Source organism: Monomorium pharaonis, chromosome 2, assembly GCF_013373865.1.
Source record: "Monomorium pharaonis isolate MP-MQ-018 chromosome 2, ASM1337386v2, whole genome shotgun sequence".
NCBI classification, from domain to species: Eukaryota; Metazoa; Arthropoda; class Insecta; order Hymenoptera; family Formicidae; genus Monomorium; species Monomorium pharaonis.
In genome coordinates, this window is record NC_050468.1 from 30,778,368 (window position 1) to 30,803,215 (window position 24,848).

The 24,848-nt window shown below is 35.0% G+C and overlaps 1 protein-coding gene across 6 annotated transcripts in view; it reads right to left on the reverse strand.

Moving 5' to 3' along the window:
• Positions 1-24,848, reverse strand: part of LOC105831779 (nephrin) — a 274,107-nt gene that overhangs the window by 30,022 nt on the left and 219,237 nt on the right. For all 6 annotated transcript variants that reach the window (XM_036283082.1, XM_036283081.1, XM_028194117.2 and 3 more), the window contains exons 4-10: positions 17,544-17,752; positions 15,208-15,324; positions 13,753-13,956; positions 13,093-13,244; positions 12,326-12,470; positions 8,828-8,958; positions 6,403-6,562 (exon numbers count right to left, since the gene is read on the reverse strand). In XM_036283082.1, coding sequence (XP_036138975.1) covers positions 6,403-6,562; positions 8,828-8,958; positions 12,326-12,470; positions 13,093-13,244; positions 13,753-13,956; positions 15,208-15,324; positions 17,544-17,752 — 1,118 coding nt within the window. The remainder of the gene's footprint in view (positions 1-6,402; positions 6,563-8,827; positions 8,959-12,325; positions 12,471-13,092; positions 13,245-13,752; positions 13,957-15,207; positions 15,325-17,543; positions 17,753-24,848) is intronic.

Sequence of the window (24,848 nt, forward strand, 5' to 3'; positions counted from 1 at the left end):
TCCGCCGGGGAGTAGAGAGAGAGAGAGAGAGACGGTCGCGGCCGGGCGATCGAGTCGCGTTATAAATCGGTATGATTTTGTTGTCGCGCGCGAAAATAAAGCGCCCCAAACCTTTTACCATATCGCGATAGTAGTCGCCAGTTAATTCGCCGCGTGCACGCGCGTGTGTGCGCGTCTGTGTGCGCCACTACGAAACTTTTAATCCCGGCGCACTCGTGTTTAATACATATCGCGTATCCTAAAGCGGTGGAATTCAAATTTTTGTGTTATTAATTTAACGCAAGACGAACATGTTAGATAACATAAATATTGTGTAAAACATTATCAGAAAAATGTAATACTCTGGCACAATTTGGAAACAGCGTGGAAACATATTTCTTCAATAAAATTTATATGTGACATACATTTTGTTCATTAATATCTTAAAATATGCATTTTAAAACTACATTACTTTTGTTTATTTTTTACTTTTATATATTATTAGTAAATGGTATTATTAACATTTAAATGCATTAAAAATTCAGCACAAAAAATTTAACAAGGATCGGTCTTAACATAAATATAAAATGTTTTTACTGTGTAATACAATTATATTACGTTAAATAATGTTATTCCGATATGTTGAAAATTGAACACAAAAATTTTACTAATGATTAGTTTTAACATAAATATAAAATGTTTTCTAACATTTGGAGATTTGTATTAAATTTAACATACATATATTGCATTTTCTAAGCGTTCCACTTTTTTTCATTTAACTTATTGTATTAATTTAATAAAAGATGACTTCTTCAGTAAAATTTACATTTATAATATGATCATTTATCTTAGAATTTATGTTTTTAGAATTTTCAAAACTATCTCAATTTTATATCATTATATTATTCATTTACCCATAAATTATTTTAACACTAAGCAATGTTTAATATTAATTTAACTGTAATATTTAAATAATGCATAATTATGTCACATTATGTCAAATTTAGAGTATGTTGAAAAATCAATCCCAACAAATTTAATAAAGATCGATTTTGGTAAATGCAAAATATTTTTTTATTATGTATTTAAACGTATAAAATTCGATCACATAATTACGTTTGGCATACGCTAATACGTCTAATGCTTTATTGAATAAAAGATTTATAAACATTTTAAATGATAATTCTGTAAAATATACTGAGAGTGACAGATTAACGAAACACAATGGGAATTACTCTTGTTTATTAAAAAAAGAACGACAGTTCAAAAAATTTCAATCCATTTTGGGCTTATTCTAATCCTTTTGCAAGAGACACTATCTTTTGCTTGCCCGTATTATAATTTTTGACGCTTTCTGTATATCATGTCGGAATAATGAATCACCTAAAACAAAGAGATTCCGAGAGAGCGGACCCAGGCCGAGAGAAAAATCGTCTAATAACGAAATCTCGCCGCCGCTTTCCTTCTTATCGTTCGATTTATATTCGCGCTAAATAAAAGAGTTTAATATTTCATTCGCATCAGGGTTTCTCGCGTGGAGTTCACGTGACAAAAGTTCTATAAGCGCGCGAAATTGCCGCGACGTGCAATTAAGTATTAATCGCGCAATTTCTATTTGCGCGACCTGGATTATTTTGCGAGCGGCTACGCTCGCGTCGGCTGGAGGGCCGCGTGTTTATGCCACGTTCGTTTTGAGAAACCGCACTGTTACGACGAGAGAAAATGAGATCGTTCGAAGGAACTTTGCGTGCCCGTCCCATGAGGAGTATTATGATAATCAGATAAGAAAAGTACTTTGATAACTAACAAAAACAATGTTACAACAATCTCGCTTTTTTTCTACTCCGGAGAGAAAAAAAAAAGAGATGAACCCAATGGACTTTGTATGGCAAATTCTACTTTCCTGGTGTATCTTATTCATACGACGTTGATCGATGTGCAATTTTGACAGTAATGTAAAGTAATAATTCATATCTTTTTATTAAGAGAGATAAGTTATCTCTGACGTAGGTCTGAGGTAGGTCAGCGTGACTTTTCGACTAAAACGTGTCGCCTATTATTGGATAAACAATACTACTGTCATAACAATAATAATACTCGTGTCTGTTGAATATTTTAAAAACTCCTGTTCAGGTTTGAAAAGAGGAGAGCGGCGCATTCCGTTTTCGCATTATTTTCACAGTTGTGCTAAATTTTAATTCTGCGTATTTTCACGTCGTCTCGCTGCGCAATGGTGTGCTGCGGCACATATATAATTTTCTTTTTCTCTCTTTATCTTAATCTAGATAATAATATTCAGCTTACATATGTAAGCCAGTTGTCGACCAGTCGCTCCCGGCTAATTACTGTTATCGGCTTTAATCGCCGCGTTCCAGTTAAAAAAAAGCACCTCCGATTAAGTGCGGCGTTAACTTCAACGAGTGGCAGAATTTTTAGGCTCGACGCATTAATTATGGGTTGTTACGACGATGCTTGCCTTATAATTTGCGCGATACTGACGGAAGCTCGAATTCCTCGTGCTAAACGTAACTTTTACGCACGCAAAAATCGAGGGGAAAAAAAAAAGGAATTCAGTCGTCGACAATCTTCGCTTTCTAACGTTGGTTGGTATCGATTCGTCTAAAGTCTAAAGTAACGTACCTCGAGAAAGGTTACACGTGATCGCGTTAGAAAGACGCATTGCGGGTCGGTGAATTTTTAAGCACGTGTCGTGTCCAGAAAACCCAGTATAGAATATTTCTCAAGAATTTCGCGCGAACATCGTGCGTTATCTAATTTCGCTGTTAATGCTGTCGGACAATTTATAATCGTTACGTCTTTTCCTTAATGTGCGTTAGTCCGACAGTGATTAACATCACTAATTCGCATCTGCTCAACGGTATTGTCTTACATTAATAACATTTTTTATAGTTTGGATTCGTATAATATTTTTGAACTAAGTTAATTTTTCTTCTTAACCAACATTTTATTCTTCTCGAATTATTATTTTAATCAAAGATGCTAGAGAATAATCTCAAAAATTATTTATTATTATAATTTTTATACGTAATAGTATTGGTATTATTATAATTTTACATGCATATAGCACACAAATATTTTGCGTACATTATCCAACATTAACCTGATTTTTGACATGGTAAATGTATTAGGATGTTCGAGAAAATCTGCGAACTCGTGTGTACGAACGAGTAACGTAGCTTAAGATTTTAATTCAGTTTCAGCACGTATAATTATGCGCGCGGCAAGAAGCTTCTCCTTCGGGCTCTGCCGTATCCGGGATCTTAAGCCGCTTAGTTAGCTGTAAAATAGCGAGGCTGTAGCCTGGAGGAACAAAGAAAATACGGATTATACGGGAACATTCGACGTTCACGAGACTCTCGTCCGTTTACCCTGCCAAAAGGGTTATTAAAACCCTTATAATCGTAAGTATAATTACGCGAAATTTTGTGTAATTTTTACCGGCTGTCTCGGCATACAAAAGTGCGCACATGAATCCACGGTGAAGTTTCCACGAAATACGTTCTGATGACGCGCGACATCTTTACTGGCATGTACTCTTTGAAAAAAATAAACGCTATTTTAATTTAATGCTGTTTCAACAGAAAGGAATGGAGAAGATTAGCACAACGGCATTGCAATTTCAGTTAGAGCTTTAGTCGCAGACATCCTACAACGACAGTTAAATGATAAAGGCGGATTTTGTTGATACTGCATTCATAAAGCGATGAAATGATGAAAATTTCCGTTAATCCGCGCTTTATTTTTTCATTGTAATTTAAATCAGCATGCGACCCAAATGAAAATTCTTTAATATATCTCTCTTAGATTAAAAAATTCTACAAAGTTCAATAATACAAATATAATAAATTTCTGCTAAATTTAAAAAGAAATTTTTATCACCACCCTTACTATATTGTAATAAACAAAGATGTTCAAATATTTCTCGGAATATTATTTTTTTTATTACTGTAATTTTTTTCTTTCGATTTCTTAAAATAATTTCTTTTCCTTGCTAAAATGTAATCATGTATATTTTGTGTATCAAGCTAATTTTGTTGAGATAGCTTTGTTTAATTGTTTATGAAATAAGTCCCCTTGATATACATGATCTATACATATATTATGATTAAGAGAGAGAGAGAGGGAGAGAGAGAGAGAGAGAGAGAGAGAGAGAGAGAGAGAGAGAGAGAGAGAGAGAGAGAGAGAGAGAGAGAGAGAAAGAGAGAGAGAAGGTACTGATATAGTACTGATCAACTATTAACCTGTACACGGATTAATTATGGATAATTTATGTGCATTAAAGCCACTAAATACTGATGAGCACACCTGCTGTATAAACGTTGGCGTATGTCAGTCAGTCGTAAGTTACACGCAGACTTTAGGACTATTCGGTTACGCGTGTACGTGTATATGTTCCTACGTATGTAAAGCAGTTGGAGTGATTTAGTATTCGCTGAATTCTACACGGCGAAAGACATTTTACTTAAAAAATGCAAAAACAGATCAGCGCGTATACATTACCGTAATAAATTCCTCGTAAATCGTACAACGAAGGCGGCAATATTTCTCGTTAAAATCTAGCAAGAATTTTGTACTATTCTGTTACTGAATTACTGAATAAAATACACCGTGTAATATATGAATGATTAACGAGAATTCGGGACACAAAATCTTATATCGATATACATCGAAAGCCAATTACAACTTTCCAGATAAAATGAGAAAACAGGATCTCTTCAATTTAACCCTCTCGTGCCTTTCGAATTTTTGTAGAAATAATTAGCATCAAATTTACGTTTTGCTAAACATTTCGGATCTGTCAAAATTTTAAAACCGCGGTTTAAAACAAGTGTTTATTTAAATGGAGTTTATTTAAATCCAATAAAATTTAGCATTTTGGTCCCACATTGAATCCGTCATTTTGTTAATTAAATAGTAACTTTTTTTTCTTAAAGCTCTTACGTTGACTTTTAAAATAAACCCAGAAATAACTCATTTAATTATCTTGATTTTTATGGAATATATGTGTTTTTCTTTTATCATATTTTACGAGATTTTATTTGAAGAGGTATGCAGATTAAGAGATAAAATTCGCTTAAAAAGAGTGATGATTTTTTATGAAGAGTTCTATCTTTTTTTTTTTTAAATGAGTCCAGAAAGAAATCACCATTTTTATTTTTGTGGAAGATATACATTTTTGAAGGACCGGGATATATAATACAAAAGTATCTATAAAGTTTATCCTCACTTTTTATTATATATTTTGATCTCCAACTTCAAAAAAATAGCCCCTTAAACTGATTCAAAACTTATTTCGCGGTTATCATGCATGTCACGCACCAAGCAGGAAAGAAATTCGGCAGAATCAAAATATTTTTATCCAATTAGCATTTGTTTCTCAGGAAATCCGTCGATTAATTACGCGACAAATTTTTCTGTCATACTCGTAGCATCTCGAGTTTTATAACTCGTAACGTTTAAAACTAATATCGGGACTTGCAATCCTTTTTATAACGCGTTGAAAAAGCTGTCGAAACTTACTTATGGTGTTTAAGTTAACGCGCGCACGCGAAATTGCCTCACGGTCGCTCGGCTCCTCGCCGCGGAAAGCCTTTATGAAACCTCGTTTTCTTTTATAGTGCGCGATATTAAACGTCAATATGAGGCCTGAGATCTCTCGTCGCCTCCGCTCCGCGAATGCGCGGACGTTTCCTCCTGCGTGTCGGATTTATGTTCCCTCGTAAACAAAGCGCATCCCCTAAGCTGATTTAACGTCGATCCGCGCATACCGGTGCGTCAGTATCAGTTACGTGCCAGAGTGCGGTGAATGCAGTGACACAGAAATTAACTCTAGCGTCTGGTCCGGAGAGACTCTAGATTCGGAGGACAACGTACTCCGGCTGTCTCCCGTTTCCTATTTTGGCTAAAACCGTCGTTTCTCAGTCGGTAGATACAGGACACGCCGAGAAATTTCGTATACAAGCTGCATCTGAAATCTGCACTGGAAATTTAAAAAGAACGAAGAATCGTTCTGTCTCTTTCATTCTCTCTCTCTCTCTCTCTCTCTCTCTCTCTCTCTCTCTCTCTTTCTCTTCCTCTAAATGTAAATTTCGAAATTTCTTATTTAGGTTCATAAGTGCGAAATTATATCATATAATAAAAGTTCGAGCATACGTTCCGAAACTTTTACGAAATGTAACGCAAAGATTTTACCTAACTGACTATTATACATTTCAAGTAAAAGTAATCATCGGTTAATCAATTTAAAAACAAAAGGTATATATTGTATGAGCGCTGGCGGTAGATTGTCACGAATAAATAATCTGTGATTAGTTTAACCTAATTAGAGCATCAATATAGATTATGGCGAATGACGGGAAATACGGGAAATTGTGTGTGTATGCATGTGTAACAGATACTCACACTTTATGTCCAAGTTCAGTGGATTGCTCTCGCCGTCACCCTCTTGATTATTGCCAATGCACGTGTAAATCCCAGCTCTACTGCGAGTGACACTTTGCAGCACCAGGCTCTGATTACTTATTATCGTTCCGGTTGCCGCGTTGTGATACAGCGGATTGCCCTGCGAATGCGAAATCAAATGGGACCATATTGTGCTTCCTCAGTTATTATACGAACAAACGCGAACGCAGCTCAGAGTTACGCAAATCACAGACTACTCAAAACTTGCAAGAGATACATTGTTATTACATATTTTACATTGGCAAATCGCAAATCGAAAGATTCATATGAAAAAAGAAAAAGAATCAGAACCATTTTCCCTTCTTAATGAAAAATTTCGCAATAGCTGGTAATATATAATAATATGCAATGAAAAAAAGAATAAATAATAAATAACTAAATACTACAAAAAAAAAACATGGACAGGTAAATTATATACTTGCTACGTGCGATATTAACGCTGCGAAAAAATGCGGGTGGAGCTTTTTTGCGCTTAGGCTAAGCTATAATAAATCCCGCATGAGAAATTCGCGACGAGAAGCGCTGACAGTTTTTCGTTCCCTCGTCGCATGTGCGACTTTCGAGACTGCGAAAGCGGCTTTGAGTTTTCGCGAAACAAATTTCGAGTCTTTGAATCGAGGGAATTGATTGGGATTTGCGTTTTGCGGTGTTTCCGCGTATACGACATTCGTTCGCGATAAGAGCCGTCGAAATTGGCTCGAACGGATATCAAAGTTCAGAGAGCACCGCAATAACTTTAATGTTATAACATATATGTATATTCTTTTGAAACATTATTCTTTTATCTCCGCGTTTATCTCGGAGATGTATTTGTCAGCGGTAAATCAAAACTTGCAACTATTACAAATATTTTTAGTTTCGTTGTTTCTCAACCAATTTTTCTTCTAATAAATAGTACACCACTCTTAAGTTATAAATTTTTAATAATTAAATGTGTAATGTATTCGATATTGCAATGTTTGCTCGTTATTATCTACTATTTATTAATAATAAGCAGATTTTTTTAGTTCAACAGAACTTTTGTTTTTCAATTTCTCAGTTACTAAAGGTACATAAAAAAAGGTACTCAAAGTTAAGAAAAAAATATCTTGGAAGAAAACTTAAATAAATTTGTTTTAAAAATAAAAGGGTAAAAATTTGTTTGGGAAAAATTTCCATTTTTATATTTAATAACTACTAAATGCTGTGAATATGTTCGACAGCAGTAAAAGTCATGTTTTATATCGTAGGATTAAAAATAAATTTAGGATGATTGAATGCAATTGCTTCCCGGCCGTTTAATTGCGACAGGAGATATCTTTTGATTTATACGTATGATTCATGCTGTGTCATCAATTCCAAATCAATCGCGTTTATGATTTTATCATGAATAAAGACAAAACGTTCAAAACGAATGAAGAGATTAAAATACATTCGAGCATTGACGTATGGCATTCTTATTAATCGCTGATAAAATGTTCCGATTTATACCTGCATTTCGATCTACTGCTATTATTTCTGTTCTACATCAATGACGCGAATCATTCTAATAGCGAAGAAAAACATTGTATACTTAAGCGGCTTAGAATAAATTCGGACAAAGCTTTGTGCCGATGAATTACCATTTGCATGGATACTCCGATATTTATGTTGGGCGATTTGCATTCAAGAGTTAAACACGCGAATTATTTTGATATTAATAAAGGTAATTTGTTTTTACGCGCGCAGTACTTGTCTGTTAATTTATTTTAAAAAAACAATAAAACAGTTGACGTACCTAATATTATCTCTCAGTTTACAAAATAAAAAAAAAAATTGAAAAAATATATAAGAATAAAAAATTAAATTATCTCTCCTCTCAAAGAAAAAAATTAGAAATAATAGTTAAATATTTGGGAGTTTATAATACTGATACTGAAAATGTTTGGCAATAAGGTGTCTTTGATTTAATTTAGTAAATGTATAATGTTCTTTTAAAAATTTTAAAACTTAGACTTTAACATTATTTAACCAGAAAGATTGTTGACACTCGAAAGTCGCATTACCATTAGACATTGAAAATCACGTTGTTTCAATGACGGAAGTCTAATTCGAAAGAAAAGAAATCGCATGACATCTCTTAAAATGCAAAATAATTGTGAGAAATTTTTCTGATTGTTCTCCGAAAATTAATTACTGTACGTGGAAGTTTCGCTTTATATGCACGTTTCGGCGATACGAATCCGAGATCAAACGCGCGAGTTTTCGGCCAAAAGTTCGTGTGACGCAGGTGCGCACCGTCGTTCCCTTATCTCGACGCGATTAAGCTTCGTCGGCTTATATTATCGATTTCTGAACGCGATTCGTTATCTGCGTCCCGTACGATGGGCGTGCTGTGTGGACTCACGTTATGGCGCCAGGAAACCTTGTAAACCCAGGGATTGGACTTGATGTTGCACTCGAAGTAAACGTCGATACCCTCCCGAATAGCGCTCGAATTCAAATTGCTGCCAAGCTCGAGGGTAACCACAGGCTCGTCTGAAAACAGAATCACACATCAAAGCTGAAACGCGTGAAATGTGCCAAAATGTGCCAAAATGAGAAACTTCGCTTTAATTACAGTAATTGACGTTATTAATGCCTAGATATTGCTCTCAAAAAAAAGAAAAAAATACGAAAAGTTGACCTTTAGATAAAAAAGGAAAATCAAAACGTTTCTCTTATCACATTTTGATATTAATATCGACTCATCAATTATTACCAATTATATTTATTTGGTTTATTTTATATAGAAAAAAACAATTTTATCAAAGTAAAATCTAAAAACTTACAATTAGTTAAATACGGATCTAAAAATAAATTTGTCGGACCATTAAAATAATTATGAAGAACATTCAAATATAATGAGCAATGCGGCAAAACGTTTTCACATTCTACATGCAGAAAATTATCATTCTCATGCTAAGAAAAGCAATTACTTAATTTTTAGTTTTCTTCTTTTAATTAACGGTTGTTTTTGCAAAAAATACCTTCTTGATAATAGTCTTAAAATATACTCATTATTTATTTAAAACCAATAATATTTATTTAAAATAAATTTCTATACTCCCCACACAGAAAATAGATACTTAATTAAGTATAGACATTATTTAAAATATTTCATAAATTCATATATATTTTTAATAATATATAAGTAATATATAATATTAATAATATAATATAAAATTAAAATAAAAAATTCAAATTGGTCTTAATATTCTGATTTTTCTGCTTCTGATATAATTTTATAATATTCTTCGTAAGAGTACAAATTCTTTTTTTAAGTATGTGACAATAAGTTTTTCTAAAATTCGTGATAAGTATATTTTAAGACAATTATCACAAAAATATTTCTTTGTTAGAGAAAGATTTCACCATTTACTTACTAAAACAAAAGATAAATGAGTAATTATTTTTCTTAGTAATATTTTTCTGTGTATAGTAATCATTTTGAGCGTCGTAATTATTTTGATAGTCTAACAAAATTATTTTGAAATCTATATTTTAGTTGAACTTTTAGATATATACTTTTGAAAAACTGTTCTTTGCATCTACACACATGTGAATTATATACCGAGTATACAATACTCGATTTTATTTTTCTCTTCAGTTTTTGCCAAATTTAAAGCTAAATATCTTTATGAATCCTTGTGTTTCAAGTAATAGGAAATTAAAAAAAAATCATTAAGAGATTGCTTTGTCGACTAATAATCATTTGTTGTCGAAATATTCAAAACAGTTTCGTTAATCTAACTCGCAGCACGGATACATTTTTCGACATTGTTTAAATAATGGTCTAGCGCATACCGACGCATTTTTTCATCGTCCGGTGTCCAATCCGCTGTATTATTTTCATGGAAAAAAAAAAAATGAACGCATCGAACATTACTTATGATTTCTTTCGCGGCGATAGCGCCATCGCGAATCCGATAATTCCGATTCGCCGATTCGCGCTCACAATAAACGCAGTAAGAGTAAATTTCCTCGGCCCTCCCTCCACCCCCTCCTCGGGAACACAGCCCGCCCCGTAGAATTACTGGCGAACGCGCGACTAAATGGAAAAAACCGTGAAAAGACGAGAAAATGGGGCTGCCAAGGTAGTCGAAGTGGTGGAAAATGCGACGCGTAATCGGACTGAATCTTCAGCGCGGCGGATCGGCATGTGCCATTAATTTCCATGCGATGCGAACCTCCCTCTTGCTCCTCCGTTTCTCACTGTATCTCGTTCTCTTTCCCCCGCCCCGGATCGGTTAGGGGAAAACTTTTATATTGGACAGTGAAATCACGGCGTTAATCCTGGCCGGCTGCAACGTCGGACTGCGACGCTTCGCGGCGATTCGTCCTGCAACTTTGCGTATTAATGGCGTTGGAAAGTTGCACCGGGGGTGCAATTTGGACTACGGCGCGGCGGACGGCATCGACATTCGTTGGACGACATGACCGTTGGGCCCACGCCGGTCTTCCCTGCGCGCCGATAAATTTGAAAGAATCCAGAACACGGAAAACTGTCGAGTGTGTAAACGTGCCGGTTATCGATAAACGATGGCGGTGAATCGAGAAAAGTCAAAGCATTTACCGAGATTAAATGAAATTTTCAATTGCGAAATTGATGGCAGGCATGTTGATCAGAAATATCTTCTTTTTATTTATTTTGTAAAGATGATTTGACTGCTCGATCAGCACTCCAAAGGATATAGCAAATCTCTCTTTTTTCTTTCTAAATCTTTTACATTAAATATTAAAGAAAATTGTACTAGATTATTTAAAGAAATAAGTCGTGTACTTCAATTTTGGTGCATAATTTCCTTGGATAATTTAGTTGAATAATTGGTAATTCCTTTCTTCGAAAATAAATAATTCTATTTTTTAATACAATATAAATTTAATCTTTTATTAAAATCAAAATTTAATAATCCAGTATTACAGTATTAAATGTTTACTTAGTAAAATTAATAATAAATTTTTTTCGTCCAGTTTGAATTTATTTAAACAAGAAAATATTCTTGCTTTTGAACTTCACAAGATCAATTATTTTTTTTGACTAATTGATTGTTTAAATCTTGAAAAAGAGAGAGCTTTTAAAGATAAGAATTTTGCAAAAGTTCTTATTAACATATAAACTATTTTAACGCGCTTTTTTAAATCTAACATAAAAAAATTGTTGCCACTCATCTAATTTTAATCCGATTGACTCAAAATTTGTAAAAGATAAAGAGAACTGCATTTATATAGATTAGTAACTTCCTTCAATTTTTATTTTAGATGTGTAAAGAACAAACAATATTCAAATATCATAAAGTGTACCAAGCTTGTAACTAGTTTATATTTTTTAAAAAAAGGAAATTGAAAGATTTAAAGATTTAAAATTGCTACTAAAAGCGAAAATATTTCCTTAAATCAAAGCTAATATCAAATTAAAGGAAAATTAATTATTTATACTTTTGAATCTTAAATCCCAAGTTTCCTTTGATTCTTGATATTAAAATATTTTAGAATATTTTATAGAGGAAAAAACAGCTCGACCAAGAAATCTATTGCTTCAGCGTTACGATCTTTAAAATGAAGTACGTAACCGCTACGTTGTGGGTAGACGTGATCCCAACGGTAAATGTTGTTGCGTTTTACGCAAACAATCCGCCGATAGCGGCGAGAGATCCGAAGTACAAAGAACGATTTAGAGAAGTAGATTCTCGATTGAAATTTTAATGTTGACCTTATACAGCATACGTACGACGGCATGCATGCGCGATGTGCCTGTAAAAATATTACATTGATGGAAGTTCCTACTGTCGCGGTCGCATACGCGACATAAAATTGCGGGAGGACACCCTCTCTCTTTCCGATGCGTTTCTATGAAAACACTCACGGAGTATATCGAGCTTCCATCCTTCCTCCATCTCCGAGTCCGGAATATCTGGCACGCTGGCGCGACAGTAGAGGAACTTTCCGGCGTCTTCGATACTCGGCACGAATGTGAGGACGCTGGTTGTTACATTGCCGTCGGGACTCGTCTGTCGGCGAGATTTCATGAATTTAAAACAGTTCACTAAATAATTTAATAGGCGGTATGTATATACACACTCTGAATCGCCGTCGTGATCGGATTAGGACCGCTAGATGACAATGATTACGCCGATATTGGACGCCTATATTAGTCAATTACGATGGCAATATTCGTGCCTCCAGAAGTTTACAACTGTCACGTCGGACGATATATAAGCTGTCGCGTTATATTTTCATCTATTTCGGAAACTCATAAAAACAAATTAAATTTAATAACAAAATTGAAAAATAAATTATGTAAAAATACATTCTTCTAATGAATAATAATACAAAAATTTGTATATTTTTGGAAGGGGGCGGGGTAAATATTGATAAATATAGATGTATGCAATTTAACAACCGGCAATTGATCGCGGAAAATGTGATACATTTGTAAATAATTAGTTTGTTACTCGAGGCAATTTTCCACGCCTATACATCGACGCTATATATCTATCAGTTTTCGAAACATGAGATAATAAATTAAAAAATAATCACAGAAACGCGTTAGGATGCGATTTTCGAGACACGTGTCACGCGTGATTTATGAGAGTGCATTAAATCGCGCCGACGATCTATTTTAAATCGTACCGTCTCTCGTGCATTTCGCAGTATCATGTTCCCTTTGGACCACGTGATCGTCGGGTTTGGTCTGGCTCCGACAACCTCGCAAGTTATCTCGTAGGTCTTGCCGGCGCTAAGTGGACGGTTCTCTCCTTGAATTCGGACCCAGAGCGGTTTCACTGTAAAAGAGTGTGTCACACTCGGATTTAAGCACCCATCGATCCGCGTACGGGGGTCGTAAAGTTAATAGAAATTTCTCTGGCAAAGACTAAATCCACTGGTGCCTCCTGAGTAAATTGAAACAATCGATACGCGACGTTTGTTAAAACTGATGTCACATAGTAATTGAACTAAATTAATAATTATAAAAACGTATTTTTAAAAATATATTTATTGGTATATGAAGATATATTTAAAAAAATGCGTTTTTCTAATTATTAATTTAGTTCGATTACTATGTGACGTGGGTTTTTAACAATCGTCGCGTATCGATTGTAACAAATTAAATATAACGAATATGTATCTCTTGTTCTTCCTTAATATTATCCATCTTTACCATATTAGAGATATGTGAATAAAGATTATTTGACACTGAATCGAATTTTATTTCTTGTTACATAAAACTGTTACTTTTGTTCACTTGCCTTTCAGATCGCAATTGGAAAATATCTTACTGTCGATACTCACAATTCATATCAAGTGACACCGAACTTGATATCGGCGCCACCATGTTGTTGTTCTTAGCTTGACAGGTCAGAAATGCACGCAAATGTTCGCGACCTAACTTTTCCAATTGCAGCACGTTCCGCACCCTTTTAGCATCCACGGTCTCGTAGGTCTTGTCCAGTAGAGCAGACCCCTGCCACCATGTCACTTGTGGTTGCGGTCGCCCTGAAGAAACGTAAGGGTTCGGAGTAAGTATATGTCGATGCTACGTTGCGTTAACTCGCTCGGCGTGTAATCGCATCTCGAATCTTAACGCTCTATTATACAGGCAGAATTAAAATCTTTTTAGTGAGATTAAAATTGCTGGCAAGTAGGAGATTCGTAATTTCGGTTTTACAAATAATGTGGTAAACAATCTCGAATAGTTGTACATCAATTTGTTAAATATATCTTATATATATATTTTTTATACTTTTGTCGAATTTTTAATTGTTATTCGTTTTAATGAGAAAAAAATTATTTCAAATTTGAAACAGAACACCCTTACAAAAAGATCCAAAAAGGGCCCCTATAAAACCCCAGAACTTGTTATTTATGTATCATTTATACATAGTTGAGTCGATATTTTAATTTAATCTTTTCAAAAAATAACAATTATTTTACTTTTATTTGAAAACATGTAAAAATATATTTCTATTGTTATTAAATTATATTTTCTTTTACAATAATTTATTATATACAATGTATAATTTATTTGTTATTTAGACATCTTTAATGATTATTACAAAATGTAACTTTTGGAATAAACTTAAAATTTTACAAAACAAATACTCACGATGGATCGGGGCTTTTAATAATGTATATTATACATTTGCAATAATAATTAAAAATGTCTAAACAACAAATAAATTTTACGTAGAATTTATTTTATTAAAAAAATAAATAAAAGAAAAAAACCTGTAAGAAATATTTTGCTAGCAAATAAAATAACACTATAATTATTTTTTGTATAATGCAAAAAAATATATTTAAAAAATAAAAGCACGTAAGAAATGCAAAGAATATTACCAAAATAAAATATTATCAAAAATAAAAATTTATTAATAGATGCAACAAATAAGAAATGTTGTAAATTATTTTAAAGTGCATCGCGCTAAATTTTATTTGGTGGTCAACTAATTAAAAAATATTTAAGAAATGTTCAAATTTTTTATATTATCAAAATATATTATACCCTTATTTTTTCTTCTCCACTGTTTGATATTTATACTTCGCTTTACCTCCGAAGGCGTTACTATCTATCATTCGAAATTCAAAACGCAAGATCACGTGTAGTACATTCGCTTAAGCGTCAAAGAAATCGAGCCGCATTTATTTTACGTAACTCAAGTACCGAAAGTCGAGGGAACGACGTGGCGCCTGAGCGTTATGAGAGAGCGAATGCATCGGAAGTGCATCGTCGCGTCGTACACTTACCACCGGCGGCGACACACGTGATATTGAGAGACGCTCCTTCAGTATACGGGCCAAGGATGTAATGGGGAATATGAGACCTTCCGTCTTCGTCCAATATGCTAAGCTGCTCCGGCGGTACTACAATAATTTTCACAGTAAGAAGCTTTGCATTTTTTTTCTATTTCGAAGTGTCTATGGAAATGCAAACGAGGGAAGGGGAGAGGAGATCTCAATCAATTTGTGTAAAGCTGTATCAGTCGTATAATGTCACCCAAGAAGATAATAACGGTTACGACTGCGACTTTATACGTTACACGTAACAAATCTCCATTTAAACGTAAATGAAATCCGCAACGAGAATCAGAGCGAGAAATCTCTGAAAAAACGTGAAATTTTTTTAATATCAGAAGGCTATGTTAAAAAAAAATACACGCTTTTTCTGAAAATGCTTTCAGTAAAGACGTCACTGAACTGTCACAAAAATTACACCGTGGAATTTTCACCTCCAAATGTGCTAAATTTGCATCTAAAACCAAAATCCCTGAATCAAAGTAATTTTAATCTGAAGGCGTTAAATAAAGAACATAAAAAAAATTCTGACGTAAATGTAGCATGTCAGCCGCAAAAACTGCAAGTATGCAAGCGGCGTACAGATACTTCGCCAGCACGTAAAGTGTTAATGAAGTCGAGAGAATGGCGGTAATTATCGTTATCAGTTTCATGTCAACCTCATCTTCGTAACAGTGCAACGTACAAGAAAGAATTTAGATAAAACCGTAGGCGCGCTTGTCTTCTTAAAAAAAAATTTTATATATATGAAAAAAAGAAAAAACTGGAACAATAAAACATGCAGATGTTATTTACTTTTAGAGATCGAATTGTATGCATTTGTACGTAGTGTTAGAATCTTTTTTTTTACATACAATAACTATCTTTGAAATTTTAAATAGGCTTTTGCCTATTATAATCGGCACTAATTTTATGCATAAAAAAATTCGCGATAAAAACATTAATGTTCGCGTCGGCGTGCGAGTGCCGGCGCGAAGTGCGAGGTGAATCAATTTGCACGGCGATGTATCAGTCTGCGCCGTCACGTATCGCCTTTACCATTAAGGGGACGTTGTTTCTAAGATAAAAAATAAATTTTAATGTACCGGTACGAGAGAGCGGAGGGGCTCGATGTTTATCCGCCCGGTATTATCGGCCACGGTCACGTAACCGTTCTTCCATTAAAGGAAACGTTACTCTAACGCGATGCAAAAGAAAAAGCTAAATACACAGCCGGTGCACTATTTTGAGAGTGGCGCGCAGGTGGTCGGATATCGGCTATTCGACAATAACGATGTCGCTTCATATTAAATACGGTATGGCGAATATGAAATTGATCAACGTAATCTCGGGGTATGCCGTACAATTTCATGCTTCGGAATTCGATTATTATGAAATTAATAAAAATTTTCAACGTTTCCGACAAATTATATAAAAAAATTTGTCGATTAGAAATCATAAAAGAAAAGTCCTTTCGGTTTACTAATTGATAAAGGACCTCGTACGTAGCCGCATAAGAAATTGTCTCCAGGTGAATTTCGTTTATCTTTTATAAATTTGTAGTCCATGTAATGCTAATCAAAAGTGTAAAAAGAGACAAAACTCTCTAGGTACTAGAGTTCAGTCTGCAGAAAACGTTAAAAGTTGAAAACTTTTAAAATTATAATGATAAAATTATCATATTTAAATTCTCTGTGAATATTAACATATGAAATACCCTAGAACTCATCACGTAAAAGTATCTGCAATTCGATCAATCTCATGCTTAAACAACCGTCCGTGAAGCACCGTATCTAATAATTGCACATCGTGATTATAATCTTCTAATTAATAATAATCATAATTTTATTACATTACCTGCATCTTGTACTCCATTTAAAAAGTTTGACGATGGATATTTTATAATTTTATGTCTCGCATACTTCAAATACTTACTGTAAAATACTATTGACACAAGTAAATATTTAAAAATAATTTTTTGTTTTGTTATCGTTGGATAATGTAAGTTTTTCAGGATAGGACATTCCAAAAGTCCGGATAAGCATGAGAGAGATATATACTTTAATATACAGCTGGTGTTTACGAGAAAAATCAAGAATGCGTATCGAAAGCGTTTCCAAATGCTTTTAGATCGCTTATTTCGTTATCAGAATTGTTTGGAAATAAGGAGTACATATAGAAGTGATACGTATTCAAAGGAACGCGCGGCGCGGGTCCTAAGAAAGTTACAAAGGAACGTGCCTCGCTTCCCTTTATTGTCGGGCGCATCTTATATTCAGGTCAATGCGGAATATCGTTTAGGAACTCACTGATGACCGTTAGATTGACTTTGCTGTTGCGCGTCGGCGACTGCTTGAAGTCGACTCTGCATCTGTAAACAGCTGCGTCGCTCTCGCGAACCTTTTCTAGAGTGAGCTTCGCGGAGGTTTCGGAGTGCTTAAAGAACGCTCGTCCTTCCAGGCTGGGATCCTGCCAGTGATTCCCTTGATCCGGGGTGTCCCTCGATCTTGTGTCGAAGCTACGACAAAAATCAAATTAAAGTTTATTAAACGATGCAATTTTTATGAAACATACTTCATAAATCAATTCAAAAAATTTTGAAAACAACAGTATTATATATATATATATATATATATATATATATATATATATATATATAATTTGTTTTAATATTTTACCATGTCGTGAATATTGATGGAGAATGCAGACGATTGGAATGTATTAAAATTGTTTTGTTGTCGTGATAAAATTATATATATATTACACTGAAGTATCTAAAAGTTAAGCTAGATAAAAATCTAAAAATGACGTTGTTGGAACTATGAAAATAATTATGAAGGACACTCGAGCATGATGAGCAATGCTACAAAAAAATTTTCACGTTCCGGCAACCAGTTTGAGTGTCCTACATAATTATTTTATTTTCAGATCTGCATTGAGCTGAATTTTCAGATACTTTAGGTACAAACCGTTTTTTTCCGTACACACACGGAATGAAATGGCGGATTATCGGTAACAGTGATTCTCATGTACAATTAGTAACAGTTTACATACAATCTATTGCATTTACGATTTCGCGTTAAAAAATGATCGGAAGTTTGTCTATAAAAAGCGGGAAATAAGAAAAGCTCTCGCGCCCCTCATATTTTCTCTTCTTTTTCCTTCAATACTCACTAATGCGCGTCATCGTGTTTCTCGGACAGGCGGACGTATAGAGAGAAACTTTTATATTGCCCCTATTAAACTCTCACGAGACGGTCAATCGAGAAAAATGCCCCGACGTGGCGTAGTTACCGAAGAAAAGTACAGAGTCACGCAGGATTCTCGTAGCACTTTGCCCTCTAATATCGGCCCTTTTACGTTAGCGCGCTGCCCTCGCTAGAATTTCTATCGGCGAGCGGCGAACAGAAACGAAGCTAACTGAATTTATGCGGCGTCGTTGCTACAAAGAAATTTTCCAAAGAAATTTGCGACGGATCGGGGCCATAATGAAATTCCTTGGTAACTTTTCAGAACTCATTATTGTGCTTGAGCGAAATTTTCGACGAAGCTTGGACCCAGCACATTTAACATTAAAAAGGTAATTTTTCTTCGAATAACGTTTATATGCATCATTATTGTTCGCGCATTGAGCATATAGGATGTGTTCCGGATCTTAATTTTAATTAAAGGTTTCCGAACTTCCTTTTTAATAAAACATTATCGATCATTTTCTAGCTTCAATGAAGCTTGAATCAAGTGACTAAGTTGTGAAGTTATAAGTTTTCAGAGCTTAATTAAATAACAAAATCTGTGTTTAAAATTAATATAAATTAATTTTCACTTTTAAGAATTTTAATTCAAGATATAAATGTGCTAACATATTTAATATCGACTATTAAGATATGATAACGCGTGACCATTTTCTGATGTCTTCTTTAACTTTTAGAGGGCCGGAAATTATCTCATAGATATTTTCTCATAGATGTAAGACATATACAGTATTCTAGTATACATGAACACACATTTATACACGCAGCACACTTTTATACATACAAATACACACGTATATGCAAACGCACACACACACACACACACATAACATGCATATCTATAGGCAGAAATTATAGAAGAAATTTGTATAGATAGACTATGTTCCAAACTAAATCATTTTTTATAATAAAAAAAAAACAATATAAATTAGAAATAATTTTAAATTAAAAAAATCTCTTAAAAATTGTTTAATAACAAAATTTTTAAAAAATTAAAAAATTTTAAAAATAGACAAAAAACTACAAAAATAAACAAAAAAAAGGAGCTACATAAACTCTCTACGTCCATGTTATTAGCGCCGGGTAATGTTAAAGGAGAGTTATGATGTTTGAATTTTTAACATTTTTGGGGATAATAATAAAGTTAGGAGTAAAAAATTTCAAAATTTGACGTTACCGTATTCAGCGACTCCGAAAACCTTTATATAAGCTTTATTTGCAAAATTAAAAATAAAAAAATTTTTTTTTATCCTTGAAGGCTGGAAAACCGATGTATCGGCTCAATCCATGATCGGAACTTTGTATATAATAAACTCACGATATAAGATACAAGTCTGCGTTATTTTCAAAAGAAGTTTTAAGATCTCAAATCCCGGCTCTCGAAAGATTAAGAAAAATTCAAATCGTTTACAGCTAAAATCGAACCCGATATTCCAAAAATATTACGAGGACGCACGAAATTTTTGAAAACAGTTAGAACGACTTTAATTTAACACAACTAAGCTAAATGTTGCTAATTTATTCCCTTAATTCACCTCAATTGGATTCGCACCGCAAGGAGATCTAAAGCGAATGCGATACGTACACTCGAGGTAATAATTAACCACTATAATTTCCTTATCTCTTCGAAACGTATACGGTTCTAATGTGCAATACAGCTCTGGGTGCATCTCACAGCAGTTTCTGCGATTCTGTCAGCGTTATTATACCATGGCGTCAGCTGTACGCCACGGCATTCCGTTATCATGGAACTTTTAAGCGTGCTGCGGTAGACATTGTCTGCATATCGGCGGTCATATTTTCCTTGGGATTTTGAACTGTCAACTCTGCACGAACGTGCATGAGAATTTTGCATATAACGTCTAATTATATCTCTTGACAAAACCGAAAAAAAAAAACTAATTTATTTAAGCCAAATAATTAATAGAATATTGATTATAAAAAAATATCTCTTTATATTATAAATATTATAAATAGACAATATTTTCTTCTGTATTAATAACATATTATAAGATTTTTCATATTATTAATACTACATATAATAATAATAATAAACAAATTATTATTATCAATATGTTGAAAGAAAAAGATAAAGTCAACAAACAATTTTGATCGTGTTTTGAACTTTAACTTTAATAAACTGTTTATTTAAGAAAGACTATCATTACGGAACTATTTCTCTTTGGAAAGATCAACTGTTATAGAAATTGTAAGAAATCTTAACCACGTTCTCCCGAGGAAATAAAACGATATTTTATTAACGCTCCCGCAAATATTTTTCGTTTTGAAAAGAAGAATCGGCGTTCAACAAAAATAGTTTAAGTACCGCCAACTTGTATTGAAAGTCGAAAATTGGAGGAATTGATTTCATTCGGGATGTGACGAATGTTGCTCTCGTTCGCGTTGCACCTGCTCAGGTGCGGGCGCATCCCCGAAGCCGGAGGAAGGTTTGCCGCGCCGAGCGATATATGTGCGAAGTAGTTTCCTGAAACCGGTCCTTGGAGGACGTTCATACTTTTATATGATCGCGTTGGTTCGCCAAGGCGAGTTACATCGTCAGCCGAGCGTGTGAACGTTCGCGCTTGTCCGAACGATTTTCTGCGTCTTCGATTTTCTGGAGCGCCTTCCTCGGGTCTTTTGCTAAACGGTCGAGCGATAAATTACGTTAATCAAAAGGGACACCGGCCGCAGTGATGAGACAACATACGCAGGAGATATAAACACGACATATCCGTTAATGAGGTGTATGTTACTATCGTCTTTAATTTAAAATATATTTTAGGCCGCGTCAGTTTTATTCCGACTATTACACGTTATTCATTAAATTATTGCTACTTCATCGAATTTCGAATTTCGAAGACCCAATTGCGGTAGGATAAAAAAAAAGAGGGTAAAATGTATTTTTAAAGAGAGCCACAAATATTTTTAGTTTTGTTGTCTATTTCAAACCTACTAGGGTGGATTTATCGTCATATAAGTAACGTTTTGTATGGCAGACATAAAAGGCGAATTGCTTAATGTAAAATATAATTTGTAGCAATTGCAATCTGTAACAAATGTAATTAATTAGGAACGTTATTATTCGACATCGTTTACAAACGCGTTTATGTCTCGTGTAGACATTTCAACAGCAACGAGTGGAATAATCGTATGTTGGACATGCAAGTACAAAGGATTACTACACTACAAACAGATGAGAGATGCGCATCACGTGCAGAACGTGTCACGCTTTTGCATTTCCTTTGTCAACGTTGCGGCATCGCTTTGACTGGCCTCCACTATTATCGATAATCTTCATTAATTATTTGTCCGGAGGAAACCGACCGTAATGATACTTTGAGAAGAGAATCTCTTCTGCGACTTTTCCCGAGCTATTGTATTATAAAGCATACAACCGACAGAATTTCTCTCATTTGCAGGTCTTTTGGCCAATTCAAACTTGATTTGTTTGAATTTTAAGAAACATGACACAAAATATTTTTTAAATGAGTGCAATCGATTACGTGTAATTTTAAAGATATGTTCTGTTTTGTACGTTAAATTTAAAGAAACATATTTTCAAGAATTTTCTTTGTAGAAAAGTATTAACTCAATTAAGTGTATTGAAGCAATTTGTAGAAAAGTTGAAATTAAAATATTCAAAATAATTTTGGAAAGCTGCCATTTTTTCCATTTTCTTTTAATCAAATCAGAATTTTGTATAAGAAATAAAAAAAAATTGTTTTTACATTTTAGATCAAGTGACTGTCAGTCAATCCTATAAAGAGAATTTATAGTCCCTAACTTAATATTATCTACATATCATTCATCGGGTAGTGCATTAACAAAAAAAAACCGTAATTTACAAAAATAATAACTATTTCAATTCTTAAAAACATTTTTTAAATCTAATAAATAAAATATGCCCTTAAGAGATTTGGTTCTTAATTTGAGAAACCTTTAAACTTGAAAAAAAAATTATCAAAAGAAATAAAACTCTAAAAGAGAAATTTTCGCACTTCAGGTATTTTTGTATAAAAGAAGAGAATCAATAGCTCTATACACATACACATACGCATTACGACTTACATCCGTTGCCGATGAGTTTCGAGTCGTGGCAGCCCGGAGCCCGGAGCCGAAGAAACAGACGAAGATAAATCAATTGGCGCGGGAATCGGGCGTATCTCAAAAAACAAGGCCGCCGCGGCGCGACGGAGCACTTCGTCACGGGTCGGGGGGAAGACTTTCAACTTAATAAAACCGCGAGAGTGCCCGGGAGGGATAACGCGATAGATACGCGTGGCTCTGCGCGCGCCAGAAGAAATAATATCGCATCCATAATTTCGTCCTGGGATACCTTTAAGAGTTACCGCGCTACAATTCATATATCAGAGTCGCCTCTCCCGGCGACGTGTTCGCGAGAGAAAAGAACGAGAAGCAGAAGGCGGAGAATGAGGAGAAGAAGGAGGAGAGGGAGGGACGACGGAGGAAGACGGGGGGAAGAAATAAAGGGCAGCAGCCAATTCGCTATATGGACCACCCTAGGGGGAACACTTCCTCGGCGGGCGCGGGGAGTATAGATATACGCGCTAATGTAAGTGTGTCACGGGGTTGGGTTGCCATGATCCCGCGAGCCCGTGGAAAATATGGGATTCCTGGCATCGCCTCGTTTCTATGCATAAACCGCGGATATCAACTCGCGGAATAAGAGAATCGAGGGGACGGAGGAAGGGAGGAAGGAAGGGGGAACGGAGAATGCGTGCGTACCTTAATCCAGGGTTTTTCCCGCGATCGAGAAGCCGTTTCGATCGGAACAACGAGATTAACTCTTTTTCCCAGTTCGCCCTCCTTCAATTCCCAACCAACGTACGGGGCCGCGCATTAAATTGCAGCGCCCGAACGACGTGACGTTGATACGCTTAGATAGTAATAAATTAATTTATCGTACGGGGCCCCTCGCGGGACTTTATTACTTTCGCGCGGGCAAAGCAAACGCGGGCGATTTAATCAAATTACCGTAATAATTGCGCTCGCTTCTTCGCCCGCGTATTAATTCTCGTGCAGTGCGTGATTTTGTGCAGACGCATCGATTGTGCGGCCGCGCATCGGTTGCCAAGCAACGAATACATTATCAAGATCGAGCGTTGTTGCACGCGTGCTATAACGGGATAATTTCGGCTATCCAGCATGCTTAATGCATTACTCTGCCATTTAGTTAATAACCGAACTAAAGCAACGCAACGCGCGCTACGCGGGGCCAAGCGCGAGCCGCGTGCAATTTCCTCCGAAAGTACGCGGGGCACATCCGCGGAACTTCAAACGCGAGAGATGCGTATAAATCCGCCGGCAAATATAATAAGCCGACAATCCGCCGGCAAAGTTGGCAGTGCCAGTTGATTACGTTTCTGGGCCGTGTAATTTACAAATTAATTGTGTCAGTCGTATCACGAGATACGCATGCGTATCAAGCAATTTATCCCGGGTTATGCGCAAGCTTCTCTCCCTCTCTCTCTATTTCCTTTTAGTCGTGATGCGTGCATCCATCGGGCGAATTTCTGCGCCGTAAGTCAATCGTGCGTTTAAGCCGGCTCGAAAAATTCAGAGGATCCAGCAGTCATTGTATTTCCTACGGCAATTGCGCTTCGTTACGAGAAAATATGCGGCGGCGCGCCGTGTTTAAATCCCCCGATGGTGGAATCGCAGTTCAAATTGCAGCCGCTACAGCGGCGTCGCGAATTAATTAATCCTCCGAGTACAATTGGCATACATTAATTTTTCCTTTGACGTACCTCGGGCAAACTAATATCGAGCTGTCGGCAGAGAGAACTCTTTAGCGAATTACAGACGTAAGACGCTTAACGGGAAAGTTTTTTCATTTCAATGAAAACAATCTGCTGTAATGCGCCAGTAGTTCTCTAGAAAAGAGGTTCAACACGGTAGAAGTGGATTAAACATCTATAGGATATCCATTTTCATCGCGTTATCGTTATCGTTCTTCCTTATTTGATCTATTTAATCAATTTATGATAAATTGATTTTAAAGGTCTTCCATAGCAAGGGCATAATAAAGAAGTCTTCAAAAATGTTAGAAAGAATTGGAAACGTTTAAGTCGTGAGAATAATGTACCGTATAAATTTGAATTTATATATTGTTATAAAACAGAATTGACGTAGAAATGATAACATGTTTTTATAATTAAAAGTATATCATAAAACAAATTTTTAAGGATAAATTTTTTAAAAATATACGAAGCGTCAAAATTCGTATAATAAATCGCCACGGAGAGCCGATATATAAAATTTAATAAAAATATTATATGGTAGAAATATTTTTATACAAACATAAAAATAAATTCTGCATACATATATCGAATGATTTAAAAC